We start from the raw sequence: 17,343 nt of genomic DNA on the forward strand, positions 1-17,343 counted from the left end.
TAGAAAGGCGCCTCACTCCTGCCCACTTAGCACCTAAGCCCCGCCCCACACCCTTCTTCCCACCTGTCCAGGTTTTAGCCCCTCATCCCGCATAGCGGAGGCTGGCCCCTTCCGGAGGCCACGACCATAGAGAGAGATCCCCCGAGCTAGAGAGCCAGCAGCCAACGAGACCAGCGGTGCTAGAACGGCCCGCCGAAGCTTGCCACTGCTCCATGGCAACCAGGCTTCGCCCCCCCCCATTCGGCTGCGTGCTTAGAAAGCACGTGGGTCCCGCAGGCAGGGGCGTGGCTCTCGGGCGCGCCGGGCCGAGCCCTAGATGGCATTCAAGGTTGTCCCGGGGACCAGAAACTCCCTGCTCACACCCGGGCCGCTTGCCCTAGAGTATTACCCCATACCCCAAGTCCAAGTCCCAAAGCCTCTTCGATACTAAACACGCATTCTAGGGACCAGAGGATTGCTAAACTAACACCCTAGGGCGCAGAAGTTTCCAAGTCGAAACCCGCCTCAGTTTCAAAAGTGGATCAAGGACCCAGCTAACCCTAAATCCACACTCCAAAGCCTTGTCAGTTCTCAGTGTCACACCCCTGGAGCCTGGGGAGGACAATATCCACACACCAGGTTCTCATCCTTCCTAATCATACTCCCAGGAGGCCCAACTAGGTCTTGTTTGCACCCCAGAGTCCTAAATGCTTACCTAGAGGCTCCAAAGCCCTTTTTCTGACCAGGCGTGGGGAGGTACTGACCTGGATGTCCACAACCCTATTCCCTGGCTGACCTGAAGCCACTTGCAGACCCCCGGACTTGGCTGCTCCTTCGTGGGCTTCCAGAAGCTCAGGCAAGAGGCCGGCAGACTGTGAGGCCGAGGCAGGGGTCCTCAACTTAGCTCCAGATGGTGGGTCCCTTCAGGGGCTTCTGTTTCTGGCCAACTCCTGGCTCGTCTCACTGCTCTGTGTCCATGTGTGCCTCTGCCTTGGGGCCCTCCCATCAAGTTCCCCCTCTGTGCCCCCCTGCCCACTCCACCCCTGCTTGTTTTCTGCCCTGCTTGGCCGACCTTCCCAGCGCTGTCTTTGGGAGGTGGCCAGGGCCTGCTTCCAGCACCACTTTGAGGACAGGGCTGGGCAGGCGCTCACCCCACCCCCACTCCAGCTGCCATTGGTTTCTGCCAGCAGCCCAGGGTGGGTGGAATGGGGGGCGAGGAAGCAGATCCGGAGCACAGGCCCAGAGCCAGCCACTGGCCGAAACTACTTTCTCAAGCCAGGGATCAGCAATGACCTGTCTCTGCAGCCGCACTCCTGCCCTGCCAGAATGCTTATTGCAATCACACCCACTTTACAGGTAAAGAAAGTGAGCACTGAACCAGAGCTGGCCGCACTGGCTTGGTGCTGAGATTGCAAATATGGGTTGGGAGCGAGCTGTCTCTCCTCCCCTCCTATTCCTCCCTTTTTACCTCTGCCTCATTACCACCTACTGGAACTTATCCTTCCTTCTCTTTCTTCCCTAGTTCCCTTTACCCTAATTCCCTCTTCTCTTACCCACTTCCTCCCCGCCATCCCTTCCTCTTCCCTTCCCCTCCCCCTCTTCCTCTTTCCACCTCCCCTCTCCTTCGACCCCTCCATTTTACCAGGTAAACTAAGCCCTGACTAAGCACCCTACACTCATAACCTCATCCAGTTCTTCCCACAGCACCCCCCATCCCCTTTGGCTTTGGAAACCCACTTTTTTTCCTAAGCGTGGTCTCAACACTCCAGTAGGGGGCCATCTCTGCTGCACTTAGCCAGGCTCTTCCCCATGGTCAATTATTCTTTTTTATCCTCATTTGCCTTCACTTACAGAATGCCCAGGCCCCCAGGGACACCCTGCAGTACAGAAAGCATTCCCCCAGTTATCTTCCTGGGATACAAAAACCCCCAATCCCAGGGCTAGGGGTACAACTCAGTGACAGAGACTTGCCTAGCATGCACAGGTCCTTGGGTTCCATTCCCCCTGCCAAAACCCAGAAAGTTTTATCTGGCTCCATGGTTGCAATCATAGTAGTTCCAGCTACTCAGGAGGCAGAGGCAGGAGGATCATGAGTCAAGTCTGGCCTGGACAACTTAGCAAGACCCTGCCTCAAAATAAAAAAAGAAAGGGGAAACATTCCCAGTGCCAAGGTTTATTATCCCCTAGGATTTTGCATAAGGGATTGAAGATCTATTCCCTGACAGGAGGGTAGAACTCAAGCTTTGGGACTGAACCAGTCTCTGCTCCTCTTCAACTGATGACCCTGGGAAGGATACTCTCCCCTCTGCACCTAGGTTGCTGGGTAGATGTTAATGGGAGCTGGGCATCAAGTGCGTTGATCACCCAGTCACTGCACGTGGCAGTGGCTGGCAGTGGGCCCTCTGCTGGGTATACTGCAACAGCAAAGAAATTTCTTGCACTTTCCAAAACAAGAGAAAATAAGCAGTATTGAAATAAAATACAAGAAGACCAAGGCACAGGGACTGCATTGTAAGTAGAACATGAGCACCGTGTAGAAGTGAACAATTTCCCTGAAATAAACGCCATAGTAGGTATGAGTGTACAGCGGCTGTTGTAACAAAAGTATCTTTGCCTAGGGGCACAGAAACCTTTATTATATCTGGCAGCTCTAGAGGTCTGAAGTCACGGCAGCAGAGCGCCCTCTGGAGGCTTCAAGGAGTTCTTCTGGCTTCCAGCTGTTGGTGGTTCCCAGGGTCCCTTGGTTTGTGGCCGCATCACTCCAGTCTCTGCCTTGGTCTTCACTGGGCTGTCTTCTCTCCGGGGTTTTCTCTTCTCTTTCTCATTTTCTCAGTCCGTCTCTCTCAATTTGGAGCAGAGAATGCTGGATAAGTGCTCTACGGCTGAGCTACACCCCCACACCCCAGTTTAGTTTTTCTGCAATGTGTTTTCAGGCACACGAGGGCGCTCTCCCCGCACCAACCCCTGCCCTTGGAGGCCCTGCAGAACTAGGTCAAGATTGAGCAGATTAGCGAGGTCCTAAACTGGCTTCCTAGAGATCTCTATTCCTGGGAGAGGAACCAGACAGCAGGTCTAGGCCACACCACGTGGGGATCTCTCTCCCTGTCCCCAGCACCCAGTTGGGGCTACCATGGTCTCCCTGTTCTCTGGGCGCGTTCTGATCTGCAATAACAGTGACCAGGATGAGCTGGACACAGAGGCCGAGGTCAGCCGCAGGCTGGAGAACCGTCTGGTGCTGCTGTTCTTTGGCGCTGCGGCTTGTCCCAAGTGTCAGGCCTTCGTGCCCATCATCAAGGACTTCTTTGTGAGGCTCACAGATGAGTTCTATGTGCTGCGGGCGGCCCAGCTGGCCCTGGTGTACGTGTCGCAGGATCCCACAGAAGAGCAGCAGGAGCTGTTCCTCAAGGACATGCCCAAGAAGTGGCTCTTCCTGCCCTTCGAGGATGATCTGAGGAGGTAAGGCGGGACAGGAAGGTCTGGGAGGGCTTCCTGGAGGAGGCATCACCATCAGAACTGAGGCATTTGCTTAGTGATTTGTCCCTTCTCCCTGGGGGAGTGAACAGCCCCATGTGCCAATCCGTGCCCTAGAAATTAGGGGTACAGAAAGTGGTGTCCATTCCCACTCCCATCGCACCCCGGGAGCTGGCGGGTGAAGTGGGGAAATCAGATGTGAAACAAAGACTCAGATGGATACAAAATGACAAATTGCAGGAGCGTTCTGGAGGACAAAGGGAGGCCCCCAAGTGGAAATGCAATGGAAACCTCACTGAAATCCAGGAGTCAGAGAATGCATTGGAGGAAGTATCTTTAAAAATATCCCCAGGCATGTAAGAGGATGGTGGGCACGGTCCCAAAAGCAGGCTTTGCAGGCAGAGGGCCCAGCACAGACATAAAGCCAGGAGAAAGGACAGCCAGTTCAGTTCAGGGAGGCTGAGTCATTCCCAGGGTGAGAGGTGGGTGGAGTAGAGCCCTCTGAAGGATGGATAGACCTCAGTGGCTGGGAGCCTTGCAGGGTGTGAGAACTCGGGAGAGGGAGCTGATTCAAGCTTTGCAAGGAGAGCCCCAGTAGTGGCTATTTTAGAACTTGCTCCTTTTCTGCAATGAGAGGTACTTTCATTTTTAATTTTATTTTATTTTTTTGGTACTGGGAATTGAACCTAGGATCCCTCTACCATTAAGCTACATCCCCAGACCTTTTTAGTTTTTATGTGGACACAGGGCCTCACTAAGTTGCAGAGACTGGGCTTGAACTTGTGATCCTCCAGCCTCAGCCTCCCAAGTGGCTGGGATTACAGGCATGCACCACTACGCCCAGCTCTTTCATTCTTTTTTAACCCCAACTTTTTTTTTTTTTTTTGCAGTGCTAGGGAGGAGCCCTTTCTTTTTCTCATGAAAGAAAAAAAATTCAGGACCTGAATGTGTTGCTCAGGGGCAGAGTGATCACCTAGCATATGAGATCCTGGGTTCCATCCCCAACATTAAAAAAAAAAAAAAAAAATCCAACTCAGCAAAAACTTGAAAGAAGTGTATAATGAAGTCCACAGCAATTGTGGCATTTTTCTGTATGTGTGTGAGTGCGTGGATCTGTGGATCTGTGTGTGTGTGTGTGGGGGGGGTGATGAACCATTTGACAGTGAGTCACCGACCTCCTGACATTTTACCAATTTCATTCATTTTGGTGCCCAAGTGGAAGGTCTGTGGTCATGGAGCGCTTCCTTCCCGCTCCTTGTTATCAGATGGGACATTTGCCCAATCCTGCTGCCCTCTGGCAAATAGGGAGTTTTTTCCTCCAAAGCAGGCCAAATTTCTGTCCCTAGGGAAGAAACACGAGTTCCAAGTGCATCTCAGATGACACCTTCTGTTTGGGATGAGGTTTTCCCCACCACCCTCCTTGAAAGTGGCCAGCTAAGGTACACACTGTCCGGCTCAATTCAAATTTCAGATACACAACAAATAATGTTTTTGGTATCTATGTCTCATGTGATTTGGGGTACATTCTTATACTAAGAGTTTTCTTTGTTTTTCTGAAATTCAGATTTGGCTGGGGGAAGGGGGTCCTAGATCTTTAACTGCTAAATATGCTATTTTGCTCCCATGGGATTTTGCAGGTACCACGTGTTCCCTGGGTGTGGGCCTGGGAAAGGACTACCCAAGAAAGCATCAGATTAAAATTAACAACTGTGGGTGATGGGCCCAGTCTGGCAGCCCAGCTCTTCCCTGACGGGTCTAGCCTAGACACCGAGTTTGGTGCAGGGTCAACCCCGGGTGCACACAGCTTCTCGTTGGCTTTCTCCCTAACACTTAGACAGTAATCAAAACTTCTTACCGTCCTCCTCCAGGGCTTTCCGGCTCAGTTACCCTGCCACCTCCGGGCCCTTGCACATGCTGCATCCTCTACCTGGGCACCCTCATCTCAGTTCTCCCTCTCTTCGTCCTGCAGATTTCAGATCAAAGGTCACCTTCTTGAAGTGGCCCTCGCTAATTGGTAGCCCCTACCCGACTTGATATTCCTTATGGCATGCATTCATTCATTCTTTCGCCCCACAACACATTCCCTGGGCATTACTCCGCCTTGCGTTGTTTCAGGCACAGACGATACTAGCGTAAGGAGGCAAATCCATGCCCTTGTGGATCTACAAATTCACTGTGGGAGAAAATGATAAGCAGGAGAAATAGACTGTACAGTATGTGGTATGCCGAGCGGATCCAGGAAGAAAAACAGAAACGCGACCCAGCAGGGACTTAAGGGAGGGGCTGCGATGGGATGGGGCTCAACGTGCCGCGGTCTGAGATCGGTGCCCCAGGATCACGGATTGGCCGGCCCTCCCCGCAGGGACCTCGGGCGCCAGTTCTCGGTGGAGCACCTGCCCACGGTCGTGGTGCTGAAGCCGGGCGGGGACGTGCTCACTCGCGACGCGACGGATGAGATCCAGCGCCTGGGCCCAGCTTGCTTCGCCAACTGGCAAGAGGCGGCCGAAGTGCTGGACCGCAACTTTCTGCTCCCCGAGGACCTGGACGACCCGGCGCCGCGGAGCCTCGTGGAGCCGCTGCGCCGCCGCAAGTACCGAGTGGACGAGGAGACGCGGGGCGGGCGCGGCCCGGAGGGCAGGGCCCCCTTCTGAGCCTGCGGAGGAGGCCTGGGGAGCCTCTGCTCCCGGACGAGGTGTCCCCCAAGGTGCAGGGGAGGGGACCGGCCTCTGCCCCAGCCTCCCGCGGAGTACTGAACCCCGGTGGGAGGAGTCGGGCCGAGCTTGGGACCGCTGCGCTCCTCCGTCCCGGTCCCCCCACCCCCGGCCAACCCGCCACCGCCCCGGGAAAGGAAGGTTGCTCTGAGCTCCGGTGACCCGAGCCGCCGACGGAGAGGGGCGGGGGAAGGGGAGGGGTCTGCCCTGAGCTCCACCCCCAGGGGCTCCTCCCCGTCCCCATCCCCCCGCCCCCACCCGGGGATTGGATCCCCAGAGAGGAACGGCGGGGTCCCGGGAGCCGATTCCGGTCCCTACCCCACCGCCGTGGGGACAGACTGGGACCAAGGTTGGGGCAGGTGGCGAGGGAGTCTCCATTCAGACACCTCCGCGCACTCAGCCCCGGCCCAGGGCCTGTCCTCCTCCACTGGGGCTTCTCTGGGCCTCCCGGGAAGCAGGCAGAGCTTTAAAGTACCAAGAAATATTTTTGAGACCTGATTCTAGAATATTTTTCGAGACCTGGTCCCCAAATGGGAAAATGCAAACTAAATTAAAAAAACGTGCTGAGAACGCTAAGCCCATGGTGCATTAAACCATTTGTTGTTAGAGTTGGTAAACAAGTCTGGATGGTGCCTGGCAAAATGCCAGAGGGAGTGGTTTGAGAAGTAACAAAAGCGAGCCATTAAGTGTGGAGATTTCTTATTGGTTGACTGATGTATCTAGTTTATGTTAATTAGATAAGCTGTGTGGAATGTATAAATACTGCTCCTGTCCTGCAATAAACGGCTCCCTCTCCTGCTGTATCAACGTACACAAGTTATTCGTCACCCCCCGGTTATTCTGCTGCAGCCGGACTCCGGCAATTTGTCCACATATTTCATATTCAAGCTTTTAAAAGATTTCTTTTTATTTTACGGGGATGCATTTCCCTATTTGGCGCCATGGACGCTGGGGCCAGTGACCGCCACAGAGGGCCAAGAGTCTCCCAGGTCTTCACCCCGGGGATCCCCGAGGGAGAGAGTAGAATATAGGAATAAAAACCTCCGGTCTAGACCCACTTCTGGACTTCGTGACTGTGGGACAGTCACCTTCCTTCTCCAAGCCCCATTTCTTTCCTCCAGAAAATAGCAAAAGGCCAGTCCTTCCAGGTGGATCTGCCAAGAAAGCAGAAAGGGGTTCGCTCCGCATTCGGAATGCTTTTCCTACGGCGCCCTCTGGCGGCGGGATGGAGCGGTGCGTCTTGGGGCGGAGCCAAAATGCAAATAAATGCGTGTAAGCCACGCCCTCCGCACCCAGTTTCCCTAAAAGGTGTCGACGCAGCTTTCCCTCTCTGGACCTCAGTGGGCAACTCTGGGAAATGGCCGTTTCTGAGAAATGGGCGTGTTGGAGCTTGTGAGATAGCGGCTCTTAAACTCTAATCCTAGGTGGCTGATTTTAAACCTTCTTGAACCTACCGCGGGGCACGCAGCCCGTCAGCAAGGTTGCTAACCATCCCAGCCAACTGCGGGCCCCGTCTCCGACCGGTCCGCGGGGGCCAGAGGGGTTTGACCCAAGGCCAAGGTGAATGAGATCATCCTCCGTGGGGCTCACTTGCAGGCTCCACTTTCCAGATTGAATGCAGACACCATAAACTGAGGAGTCGCCCCCACACAAGGGGTGGGGCCGGGCCAGGGTATCTGGGTGCGTGCAACCCCCCAGCAAATAATGATGAACCTAAAACAGCTCAGATAATGTCCCTTGGCCAGATTAGGAAATTGTCCCTTTACTTGTAGGTTTCTTGTATGCTTCCACCTCCTCCTCCAGGCTGTGAGCCCCAGAAGAAAAAGCTTGTCTTGGTCACCACGAGCCTCCCAAGCTGGGCACAAGGTGGTTGTACCATTACTATTCGTCAAATGAACAAATGCAGGTATTTTACATCTCTGTATCTTAAGTCCTGGAAAAGAACAGGGATGCTGATCTGAATGAATTGCTGAACCTCAGCTACCCCACCTATAAAACAAGGAAAAGTGTGTTGGTTGAAGCTGGGTGAATGAATGAATGAATCAGTAGTTGTAACCTATGCAAGATGAGGAGGCCCAGAGAGGTTAAGGGACTAGCCCAAAGCCACACAGCAAAAAAAAGAATGCCACCTGGGGATGAGGAGTCAGCCCTAGGCTCCCCCAGAGCCATTTTACCTATTAAGGACTAAGGTGAGGACTCGGGGCACACAAAAATATTATTTTTCAATTAATTTTTAAAAATTTATTAATTTACTCTAATTTGTTATACATGACAGCAGAATGCATTCAATTTCAAGTAAATTTGAAATTTGAAAAAAAAAAGTTGGCTTCATCAATTGGAAAAGTAACTGGAAATACAAAGCCAGTGAAATCGCTGGTGCATCTGGGAAGTAGTAGAGAGCAGTGGGTGGGAGGTGAGGTGCTGGGTTGAAATCCGGCTCTGCTGGGAAGTCTCAGTACCTCTCTGGGCTTCCGTTTCCTCCTCTGGAGAGCAAGGCAATGTTCAGGGCTATTGCAAGGTCTGGACATGGGCCAGGAAATAGCCACTGCACCACAGGAGCTGGGTGCTGTGGGGGAACAGGGTATAAGAGTTGCAAGACATATAGCTGAGGAGGGTTCACTGCCCAGGCTGCCTACAGAACTCCTTCAACTCAACAACAAAAAGTTAGCCACCCTTAAAAAGGGCCAAGGACTTGAATAGACATTTCTCCAACGAAGATACTCAACAAGGATGTGAAGAGCTTGACTCAGGACTCATTAGGGAAATGCAGATCAAAGCCACAATGTGGTACCACTGCCCATCCCCCAGGATGGCTATTATCAATTTCAAAAAGAAGGAAATAGCAAGTATTGGTGTGTGCAGGAAAGAGAGGAAAATCTCTCCACATTGCTGGGGGGAGGGGTGGAAAACAGTTGGGTGAGTCTACCAAAGGTTAAAATGGAGTTATCATCAACCCTACAATTCCACTCCAGGGGTTCCTGAATACTTGTAGATGCACATTCATAGCAGCAGATTCACATTTTCCAAAAGGTGGAGACCACCCAAGATGAAAAAGCAAAAGTACACAATGGAATATTACTCATCCATCAAAAGGAATGAAGCACTGACACCCACTACAATGTGGATGAACTTCGAAAAGATGTTGACTGACAGAAGCCAGACACAAAAGGCCACGTAGTGTATGATCCCATTGATATGGAATGTCCAGAATAGGAGAATTCACGGAGACAGGAAGTAGATTACAGAGTGCCAGGGCCTGGGGGAGGGGAATGGGGAGCAAGAGCTAATGGGATAGGGGTCTCTTTGGGGTGATTAAATTGTTTAAAGATGAGGCAGAATGAATGGACAACATTGTGAAGGTAATAACAACTGCTCAATAAAATGGCTTAAGTTTCACCTCAACTTTTAAAAATTAGTAGTGGAAGAACATGGTGTGTAGGCTGGGGAAGGAATTCAGGAGGGTCTCCTGGAGGAGAGAACATTTCCTCAAAGCCTTGAAGGTGATGGAGGAAAGGAGGGAGGGGGAACCATAGCCAATTACAGGCCTACGGGTTCAGCGACAAAAGTGAGAATTATTTGGGGCTGGGGTTACAGCTCAGCGGCAGAGCGCTTGCTCGCACTTGTGAGGTACTGGGATCGATCCTCAGCACCACATTTTAAAAAATAAAGAAAGAAAGATATCTTTTTTTTTTTTTTTAAAAAAAAGGTGAGTTATTTAAAATTTTATTCAAACATCTTTTCCCCCTTTATCTTTCCCCTCCTCTTCCTCTTCTTCCTCCTCCTCCTCCCCTCCCCTCCCCCCCTCCTTTTCCTTCTCCTATACTGGGGATTGAACCTAGGAGTACTTTACCACTGAGCTACAGCCCCCACTTTTACATCTTATTTAGAAACAGGCTCTCTCTGAGTTGCTTAGGCTCGCTAAGTTGCTGAGGCTGGCTTTGAACTCTCCATGTCCTGTCTCAGCCTCCTGAGCCGCTGGCATTACAGGCGTGTATCACGGTGCCCGTCTTCAAACATCTTGAGAGAGAGAGAGAGAAAGAGAACAATAGAGTCGGTGTTTAGGCCGCAGGCACCGCTCCTTTAGGAGCTCAGCGAGCTCTGGGTTCCCTAGATCCAGGCTTTGTGCCCCTGCACCTCTTGGGGCCTGCGCCCCGCCCCGCTCCAGGCCCCGCCCCCGCTCCAGGCCCCGCCCCGCGGACCAGGAGGGGGCGCCCGCGGGTCCCGCAGAGAGAAGAAAAGGCTTCATCCCAAGTTTTCGGGGACTTCAGCGTCCCAGCAGCTGTCGATACCCCGGGTCCTCAGTCTGGCGACCCCTAGACGGCCCCCAATCCAGCCCCAAAACTTCAGGCACCTCCTGATGTCGCGTCCCTTGGGGACCCTCCGGGAGCCCGAGGACTGCCCCAGCTCCTCTGCGTTCTAAAGCTTCTTGCTTCCTTGACTGTCTCCCGGCCCCGCAAGACCCCTGCCATGGCCCGGTCGTACGGCGGCCGGGTGCTGGCCGCGATGACCCTGCTGGGCATTCCCGCGGCGGTGCTGGCGGCCCTGGCCGCGCAGCTGCTGTTCCAGCTGCAGGCGGGACGCGCTGAGCTGCGGGGGCCGCGCGCCGACGTGCTGGGCCCGGAGCTGGGCACCGGCCCGAGGCTGCCCGAGGACGCGGCCGGGGCGCTGCTGCCGCTGGCCGCCGCGCTGGCCGCGCTCGCCCTGGTGCTCGGCCTCACCTGCCTGCTCCTCGCGGCGCTCTGTGGCCACCTGGGCGCGGAGCTGGCGCGAGGACCCAGCCCTGGCAGGTAGGAGGACGCGAGCTCCGGTGTCCGTCGCGTTCGTCGTTTATCCGGCCCGAGCCCTGCCCGCCTCCCGCTGCTGTGGTCAGCTCCGGGAAGGCCCTTCCTCCCCCGGGGCTGCTGCTGTCATCCCACTTTTAACTGCGCCTCAGGCAGCGGGGGCTGCTCTCTCCAGGCCTCTGGCTGGGAAGAGGGTGGGCTGGACTTGAACCTGAACCTGCGTTCTAGCCTGGGGTGGGGGTTCCCTAGGAATCGAGCTCAGAGATGCGGGGATGAGGGGGCGTCTATCAGAGGCAGCGAAGGAAACTTCCGTGGGCCGAGGACCGAGACTCTTGTGTCTCCCTCCCAGACGCTGGAGGAGTCTGGGTTTCGGGGCACAATCTGGTCGATTCAAGCAGATGGAAACTTCTATCTTTAGGGTAGATCCTGCCCATAGCATGCACCCTTCACCCAAGGGACACCCACATACATGTGTCCCCTTGTCCCCAAATATGTCTGTGGCACCTGCAGGTGGCAGGGGCTGACTCTGAACACCTGGACAGAGCAGAGACTAAATGGCCCCAGACAGCCACTCACGGACTCACCATCTGAAAATAAAGAAGCACAAGAGATCTATGACGTCAGATGGGGTGGATGCTAGTAAGGAAGGAAATGGGGTGATGGGATGGAAGGGGACAAAGTAGGGGTGACATAGGATGGTCAGGGGAGGCCTGAACTGAAACTTGTGGGAGGGAAGGAAGCAGAAGATTGGGGGACTGTGATCCAAACAGAAGGAGCAGCATGTGCCAGTGCCCTGGGGCGCGAGTGATCGGTGTATGGAGGGAGGTGGCAGAGGTTGGTGTGGTGGAGGGGAGATGCAGGGAGATGAGGGCGGGAGTCTGAGGGACTGGACCAGTGGGCCCCAGCCCTGTGACAAGGACTTAGGAGGGTTGTGAGTGAGGAGCTGACAATGTGACGCAGGTTTGGAGTACTTCCCTGTGGCCCGGAGGGAGGTGGGAGGGGGGTGGCAGGGAAAACCAGAAGGAGGCCCCTTAGGTGTCCCTTGGGAGGTGAGCAAGGAGAGCTTAGGGACTGCCCTACCTTCACTAGGTTGCCGTCCCTATCATCACTTGTGACAAGGGAACCTCATTTTCCTCACCTCCAAAGTGGATTTGTGGTCTGTCAGATAATGGAGGCAGGGAAGTAGGTGGGTGGACCCAGGGGGAGGGTGGAGAGGCGGGGAGTGGGCAGTGGGTGGATTTGGTGGACAGATGGAGGTGGATGGACGGTGGGCGGGAGATGAGTGATCAGTGGATGGTAGGTGAGGCATGGACAGAGGGGTGCTGCTTAGTGGGCGATGGTCACCAGGGCGTGGGTCCAGGGCGGATGGCTGCGGGGGGTGAGGGTTGAATAGCTGACGGGGTTGGACAGTGAGCGGGCGGCAGCTGGATTGGAAATGGGTGACTGGCTGGGTGGAGGGCGGATGGGGGAAGCAGGTGGCCGAGGTGAGTGGAGGAGAGGAGTCTGGGTTTGGGGGCACAATCTGGTCGATTTAAGCAGATAGAAACTTCTTGCCGGGTGGACGGAGGGGAGCAGACGGGCTGAGGGGTCCATATGTGAATGGTGGACGGGGGTTTGATGGGTGGACGATGCCGGGTGGTGGTGGGTGGCTGGTGAGTGGCGGTTCACAGGTGGCTGGTCGGATGGATGGACAGTGGACAGTGAAGGGCCCTAGGTGGAAGGAGGGTGGCCAGATGATGGTGGCAGGGGCCCCACTTGGATCCCTCTTCCCCAAAAGCTGGGCCCTGCTGTCATTTAGGCCCCTCTCCCTCCCTGTCCCCATGGCCCCTGCAGCCAGCTCCGCCTCCCGACGCCTTCTCTTGGTCCCCCTCCCCAGGTCCGACTGGTTTCTCTACGACTGCCGCCACCTCCGGCACGTGGCCCTTGGCCTCTTCTGCTGTGGGGTCTCTGTCTACCTGGCAGGTGTGTTCGGGGCCAGCACTCGGGGATGGCACCTGGGCTTGGGTGGGAGGACCTGAGGCAGCTCTTGAGCCAGCCTGCGCGGGTCCAGATCCCGGCTCTGACGCTGTCCCCCTCCAGGGCCTGGGGCAGATCCTCTGTGTGCCTGGTCCCCTGTCATTCAGTGGCAGCCATTTCCACCCAGGCCTCGTGGAGTTGCTCAGGGGACTCCAGGTAAATACCCATCAAAGTTCACGGACGGCCTCGGACCCAGAGGGTCTCCAGACAGTGGCTGTCAGCAGATTAGCTCCTCATCAGTTTTGTTTTAATATTTTTTAGTTATCGATGGACCTTTATTTTATTTACTTTTATGTGGTGCTGAGGGTCGAACCCAGAGCCTCACACGTGCCAGGCGAGTGCTCTGCTGCTGAGCCCAGCTCAGCCCTTCTCACCAGTTTTATGTTTTGTTTGAACAAGTTTTCTTGGCCTGGGTGTTTTTTATTTTTTCATTTTGTTGTTGTTGTTTGTACTGGGGGTTGAACCATTTTATTTTATTTTTGAGACAAGACCTCACTAAGTTGCTGAGGCTGGCCTCCAACTTGCAATTCTCCTGCCTCAGCCTCCCAAGTTGCTGAGGCATCAGGTGTGCACCACAACACCCTCCTAAATGGACACTTGTGGGGCTGGGGCTCAGGGGCAGGGCACTTGCTTAGCATGTGTGAGGCCCTGGGTAGGATCCTGAGCACCATATAAAAATGACACAAATAAAGGCCTGCTGTCCATCTACAACTCCAAAAAGTGTTTTAAAAAAGACACTTTGTATCTTATATTTTAAGCTTGAAAAAAAAAATATGTCAATGTAGAATCAACACCTAGGCCCCTGCCTTCTCTAGAAGCACCTGTTTTATTGGAAGGAAAACTAATCAGATTCATGAAAGACAAGGGATTAGCCATTACTGACTTTATTTACTTTTATTTTTTATGATTAAACGATGTTTTTCCCCAATAGGTTTTTTTTTTCCCCCTGTGGTGCTGAGGATTGAACCCAGGGCCTTGTGCATGTGAGGCAAGCACTCTACCAACTGAGCTATATCCCCAGCCCTTCCCCAATAGTTTTTATAAATCTATTGTAAGTGGTTTATTTGTAATTAATAAACATGGTACATGTTTATGGAAGCTATTATTATTTTCTTAGTCCCACAATAGAAAAATAGAAGATGAAAATGATGGATTTAAAGTATTTTTTATGAAATACAAACCTAGGGTTCAATGTGGAAATTTGTAGGTAGATTGTTGCTTGACTTAATAAAAAGTTCTAGATGTGGGATTTTTAAAAAGGAAAGTGGAATTAGTGTCTCATGTATTTGAAATTCTCAGGGGTAGTTGGCTTCAAGTGCGGCTGGATCCAGGTGCTCAAGTGAGGCTGTGTGAAATGCCTCTTGCCTCAACTTTCCTCTGTGTCAGCTGAGTGTACTTCTCTGAGAATGATGGGCTATGAGCACTTGGGACAGTACCTCCAACCTCAGGCTTTTCATGGGCTGACAAAAATACTGAGGTCAAAAATACTGAGGTCAAAAATATTGAGGAAAAATATATCCTCACATCCTCATTCTAAAATACAAGAAAATCACAGAGAGAAGAAAGTCATTATGTCCGATTCATTAAATTGAGAATTCAGTCACCTCCCATTTAGACTCCTTTAGAGGTTAGGTGACCTCATTCAGCAAGAATTCACAAGCACGTCCAGCCAATCACCCACCCACTGTTCCCCGGAGCCAAAAAGAAGAATCATAACAAACTCTTTCAAAATGTTTAGCACAAAGAAAGTCCTTGGCCCCATTTTAATACATCAGGCATGATGCACGGTGGCATCTTCAAAAGGAAGAGTGCAGCCAGGCGCGGTGGCCCATGCCTGTAATCCCAGCAGCTCAGGAGGCTGAGGCAGATAGCGAGTTCAAAGCCAGCCTCAGCAACTTAAAGAGGCACTAAGCAACTCAGTGAGACCCTGTCTCTAAATAAAATGCAAAATGGGGCTGGGGTGTGGCTCAGTGAGTGCCCCTGAGTTCAATTCCTAGTAAAAAAAAAAAAAGAAAAAAAGAGGGCAGAGTCAGAGAAAACAGAAACAGCCCAGAAAGTGCCACAGAGTCCCCCAGCCGCCTTGGGTTTCTCTCCTACCCATACCCCTGCCACTGCGGGAAGAAAATCCCTGTTTCCCTATAGGCCAAGCAAAAGTCCCAGGGCTGACTCTGATAGGCTGTGATGAAGTCATGTGATTTCCCTCCACCAATCACTGTAACAAGGGAGAGCAACTCTCTGGCCATTAGGGCCTCCCTAAATTGAAGAGGCGGCCTTGAATTTATGATCCTCATTTCCCAGCCTCCCAAGTGGCTGGGATTACAGGTGTGTGCCACCACACCCGCTGTTGCAGGGTTTTCTATTGTCACTCCGCATCTGGGGGGTGTCCCCGAGGGCTTGGAGAACAGACCTGTGTTAACTGAGAGCCATTTCCTTCCCTAGCGCTGTCCATCTATGCCCTGCTGCTTTTCGAGATTGAGACAGGCGCCGCGGCTGCCTCCATCCTGGGCTCCGGTGCCCTGGTTCTGGTGGCCATTCTGACCCACACCCTGCTCCGGGCTGCCCGGGCCACCCACCGTGGTCTCCATGAACTGTCCCCACCTTCCTTTGAAGATAATTCTGCACGCCCTGCCGAAGCCTCCAAGGACAGCCCCAGGGCTCAGCCCCAGCATGGTATCCACCGTCGGACCCCATATTCATTCTGCCTGGAGCTTGGGGACCCCCTTAGGACCATGGCCACTGCCACAGCACCCAAATCCCTGGGGGGAGGCCGGGAGAGCAGCCTGCCTACACCCCGCGTGCACCGGACACTGTCGACTGGCATGGGGCCCTGGGAGGGGGTCACTCAAGAGATGCGGAGCATGCTGGGCCACAGACCAAGGGCCACAGGAAAGGACTCAACGCTGGTGTGAACCTGAGAATCAGGAATAGATAACTGGTGTAAGGTAGCAAGAAGCAGCTATCATAGAGATAGGTCCAGGCTCAGCTGCAGTAGCAGTAAGACTTGATTTCTCTTACAGTTTACATCATCCCTGGTTATGGTCTTTAAGATTGCCTCATGGTACAAAATAGCTACCAGGGCTCCAGCCTTTATCTCCCCACAAGGAGGGAAAGTCAAAGTCCAAGGCTGGCTCAGAGTCTCCTGAAAGTCTGCCTATGAGGCTTTGGGGCCCTTCTGCTTACCTCTCACTAGCCAGAACAGAGTCCCAAGACCAGATCTCCATGCAGGGAGGCTGGGAAATCTGGTTGCCCAGAATGAATGAAGTTCTGTTCCAGGTAGGAGGGGAGGCTGGGGCTTAGGCAGTGATTCTCTAAGTGTCTCCATCCATTTTACAGATGAGGAAATCGAGGCCCCAAGAGGGGCAGTGACTCACCAGAGGTCCCAGTTCTGAGCATCAGAGCCAGGATTTGCCCCTGGGTCTCGTAAGCCCCATGTTGCTGACAGATGGTGCAAGTCTCAGACCCCGCACGACGCCCCCCCCCACCCGCCGGGGCTGTGAATGTCTGAAACCCATGTGTGCCAAGCAGCCCACAGCCAGGCGCAGACCCGGAGGCTGGACCCACGCGCCTGGCTGCGGGCCAGTCTGCTCTGTGCCTCAGTTTCCCTGCCTGTAAAATGGGACTGGAGGTGACCCTGCTCTTCAGGCTGCCAAGAGACCCACAAGTTCATACGAACCGGCTGGGGCCTGCGCACAGTAGGTCCTCAGCACACACAACCATTTCTGTGTTGCTGGGGGTCGGTGTGCCTGGTGGCCGGAAATGGCCCGTGATGAGGCGAAGTGGCTTATGGACCTGATGGAGCTCGGTGTGCACCAGGACAGGGACCGGGGTCCCCCACCCTCCACCATCTTGCACATCCTAAATAAACCCCAGAGCTCACCATCTCTGTGTCATTTAATCAATGTCCAAATGTCCCTGTGGCCAAGCCCAGGCCCGTGGTGGGCCAGGGTGACGGAGGGGTGGGCAGGAGCAGTGGGCAGGGTACCTCCTGGGGCCCCAGCCTGGGACCCCAAGTCCTGCCCATCTTCCCACATGTAAGTCTCCCTGGGAGTGCCCTGGCTGGCCCCACCTCTACCCCAAATGGACATATGTCCCCAGGAGGCTTACAGCCTGTCCCTCCCTGGGCCACCCAGGGACTCCAGGGCCTAGGTAGGGAGTCAGGCAAAGAGGTGACAGCCCCCAGCAGGGAAGCTGAGCCCTGAGCCTGACTCTGGGCAGGGACCCCACGTGGCCGGTCAGATGCCCCCAGACCCAGGTGGCCATCAGCCCAGCCCACTCCCCCGTGGAGCCCGGGAGAAGCAGCACAGGCCTCCTCACGCCTGCAGATGGGACAGAAAGGTTTGTCCTTGAGCAGCCAGAATGGCGCCTGACACAGGGGCCCCAGCAGG

At 54.0% G+C, this 17,343-nt stretch overlaps 3 protein-coding genes and 1 long non-coding RNA gene across 8 annotated transcripts in view; 2 read left to right on the top strand and 2 right to left on the bottom strand.

Annotated features, from left to right (window-relative positions):
- Positions 1-910, bottom strand: part of Slc27a1 (solute carrier family 27 member 1) — a 30,516-nt gene extending 29,606 nt beyond the window's left edge. Inside the window, exon 1 of one of the 4 annotated variants that reach the window (XM_046436783.2) lies at positions 776-910. The gene's annotated coding sequence lies outside the window, so the exon portion shown is untranslated. Of the gene's footprint in view, positions 1-63 lie in introns of all 4 variants that reach the window. The other 3 variants (XM_046436782.2, XM_046436781.2, XM_046436780.2) reach the window with 3 other exon arrangements.
- Positions 911-1,042: 132 nt separating this feature from the next.
- On the top strand, positions 1,043-6,964 carry Nxnl1 (nucleoredoxin like 1). Its single transcript, XM_046436786.2, has 2 exons — positions 1,043-3,435; positions 5,813-6,964. The coding sequence occupies exons 1-2, from the start codon at positions 3,110-3,112 to the stop codon at positions 6,099-6,101; spliced, it is 615 nt and encodes a 204-aa protein (XP_046292742.1). The 5' UTR covers positions 1,043-3,109; the 3' UTR covers positions 6,102-6,964.
- Positions 2,595-5,847, bottom strand: LOC124087762 (uncharacterized). Its single transcript, XR_009226013.1, has 2 exons — positions 5,306-5,847; positions 2,595-4,792 (listed from the first exon to the last, which is right to left on the bottom strand). It is a non-coding gene; the product is annotated as an uncharacterized LOC124087762 (long non-coding RNA).
- A 3,415-nt stretch (positions 6,965-10,379) lies between the features above and the next one.
- Tmem221 (transmembrane protein 221) lies at positions 10,380-16,837 on the top strand. 2 transcript variants are annotated; one of them, XM_046437081.2, is made up of 4 exons: positions 10,380-10,948; positions 12,819-12,904; positions 15,398-15,628; positions 16,292-16,837. In XM_046437081.2, exons 1-4 carry the CDS (start codon positions 10,629-10,631, stop codon positions 16,345-16,347), a joined length of 693 nt encoding a protein of 230 aa, XP_046293037.1. In that variant the 5' UTR covers positions 10,380-10,628; the 3' UTR covers positions 16,348-16,837. The 2 variants fall into 2 exon arrangements, with proteins under 2 accessions (XP_046293037.1, XP_046293036.1); XM_046437080.2 differs by lacking the exon at positions 16,292-16,837 and having other exon boundaries at positions 15,398-16,282.
- Positions 16,838-17,343: the final 506 nt, after the last annotated feature.

Source organism: Marmota monax, unplaced genomic scaffold (genome assembly GCF_021218885.2).
Source record: "Marmota monax isolate L192 unplaced genomic scaffold, Marmota_monax_Labrador192_F-V1.1 WCK01_AAM20220418_F8-fsc00021, whole genome shotgun sequence".
Taxonomy (NCBI): Eukaryota; Metazoa; Chordata; class Mammalia; order Rodentia; family Sciuridae; genus Marmota; species Marmota monax.

Bases quoted from the DNA above. Each gene is read 5' to 3' on its own strand.
- Nxnl1 (XM_046436786.2), top strand. From the start codon at position 3,110: ATGGTCTCCCTGTTCTCTGGGCGCGTTCTGATCTGCAATAACAGTGAC. The intron at 3,436-5,812 runs GTAAGGCGGGAC...CCCTCCCCGCAG, and splicing joins TTCGAGGATGATCTGAGGAG to GGACCTCGGGCGCCAGTTCT.
- Tmem221 (XM_046437080.2), top strand. From the start codon at position 10,629: ATGGCCCGGTCGTACGGCGGCCGGGTGCTGGCCGCGATGACCCTGCTG. The intron at 10,949-12,818 runs GTAGGAGGACGC...CCCCCTCCCCAG, and splicing joins CGAGGACCCAGCCCTGGCAG to GTCCGACTGGTTTCTCTACG. The intron at 12,905-15,397 runs GTGTGTTCGGGG...TTCCTTCCCTAG, and splicing joins GGTCTCTGTCTACCTGGCAG to CGCTGTCCATCTATGCCCTG.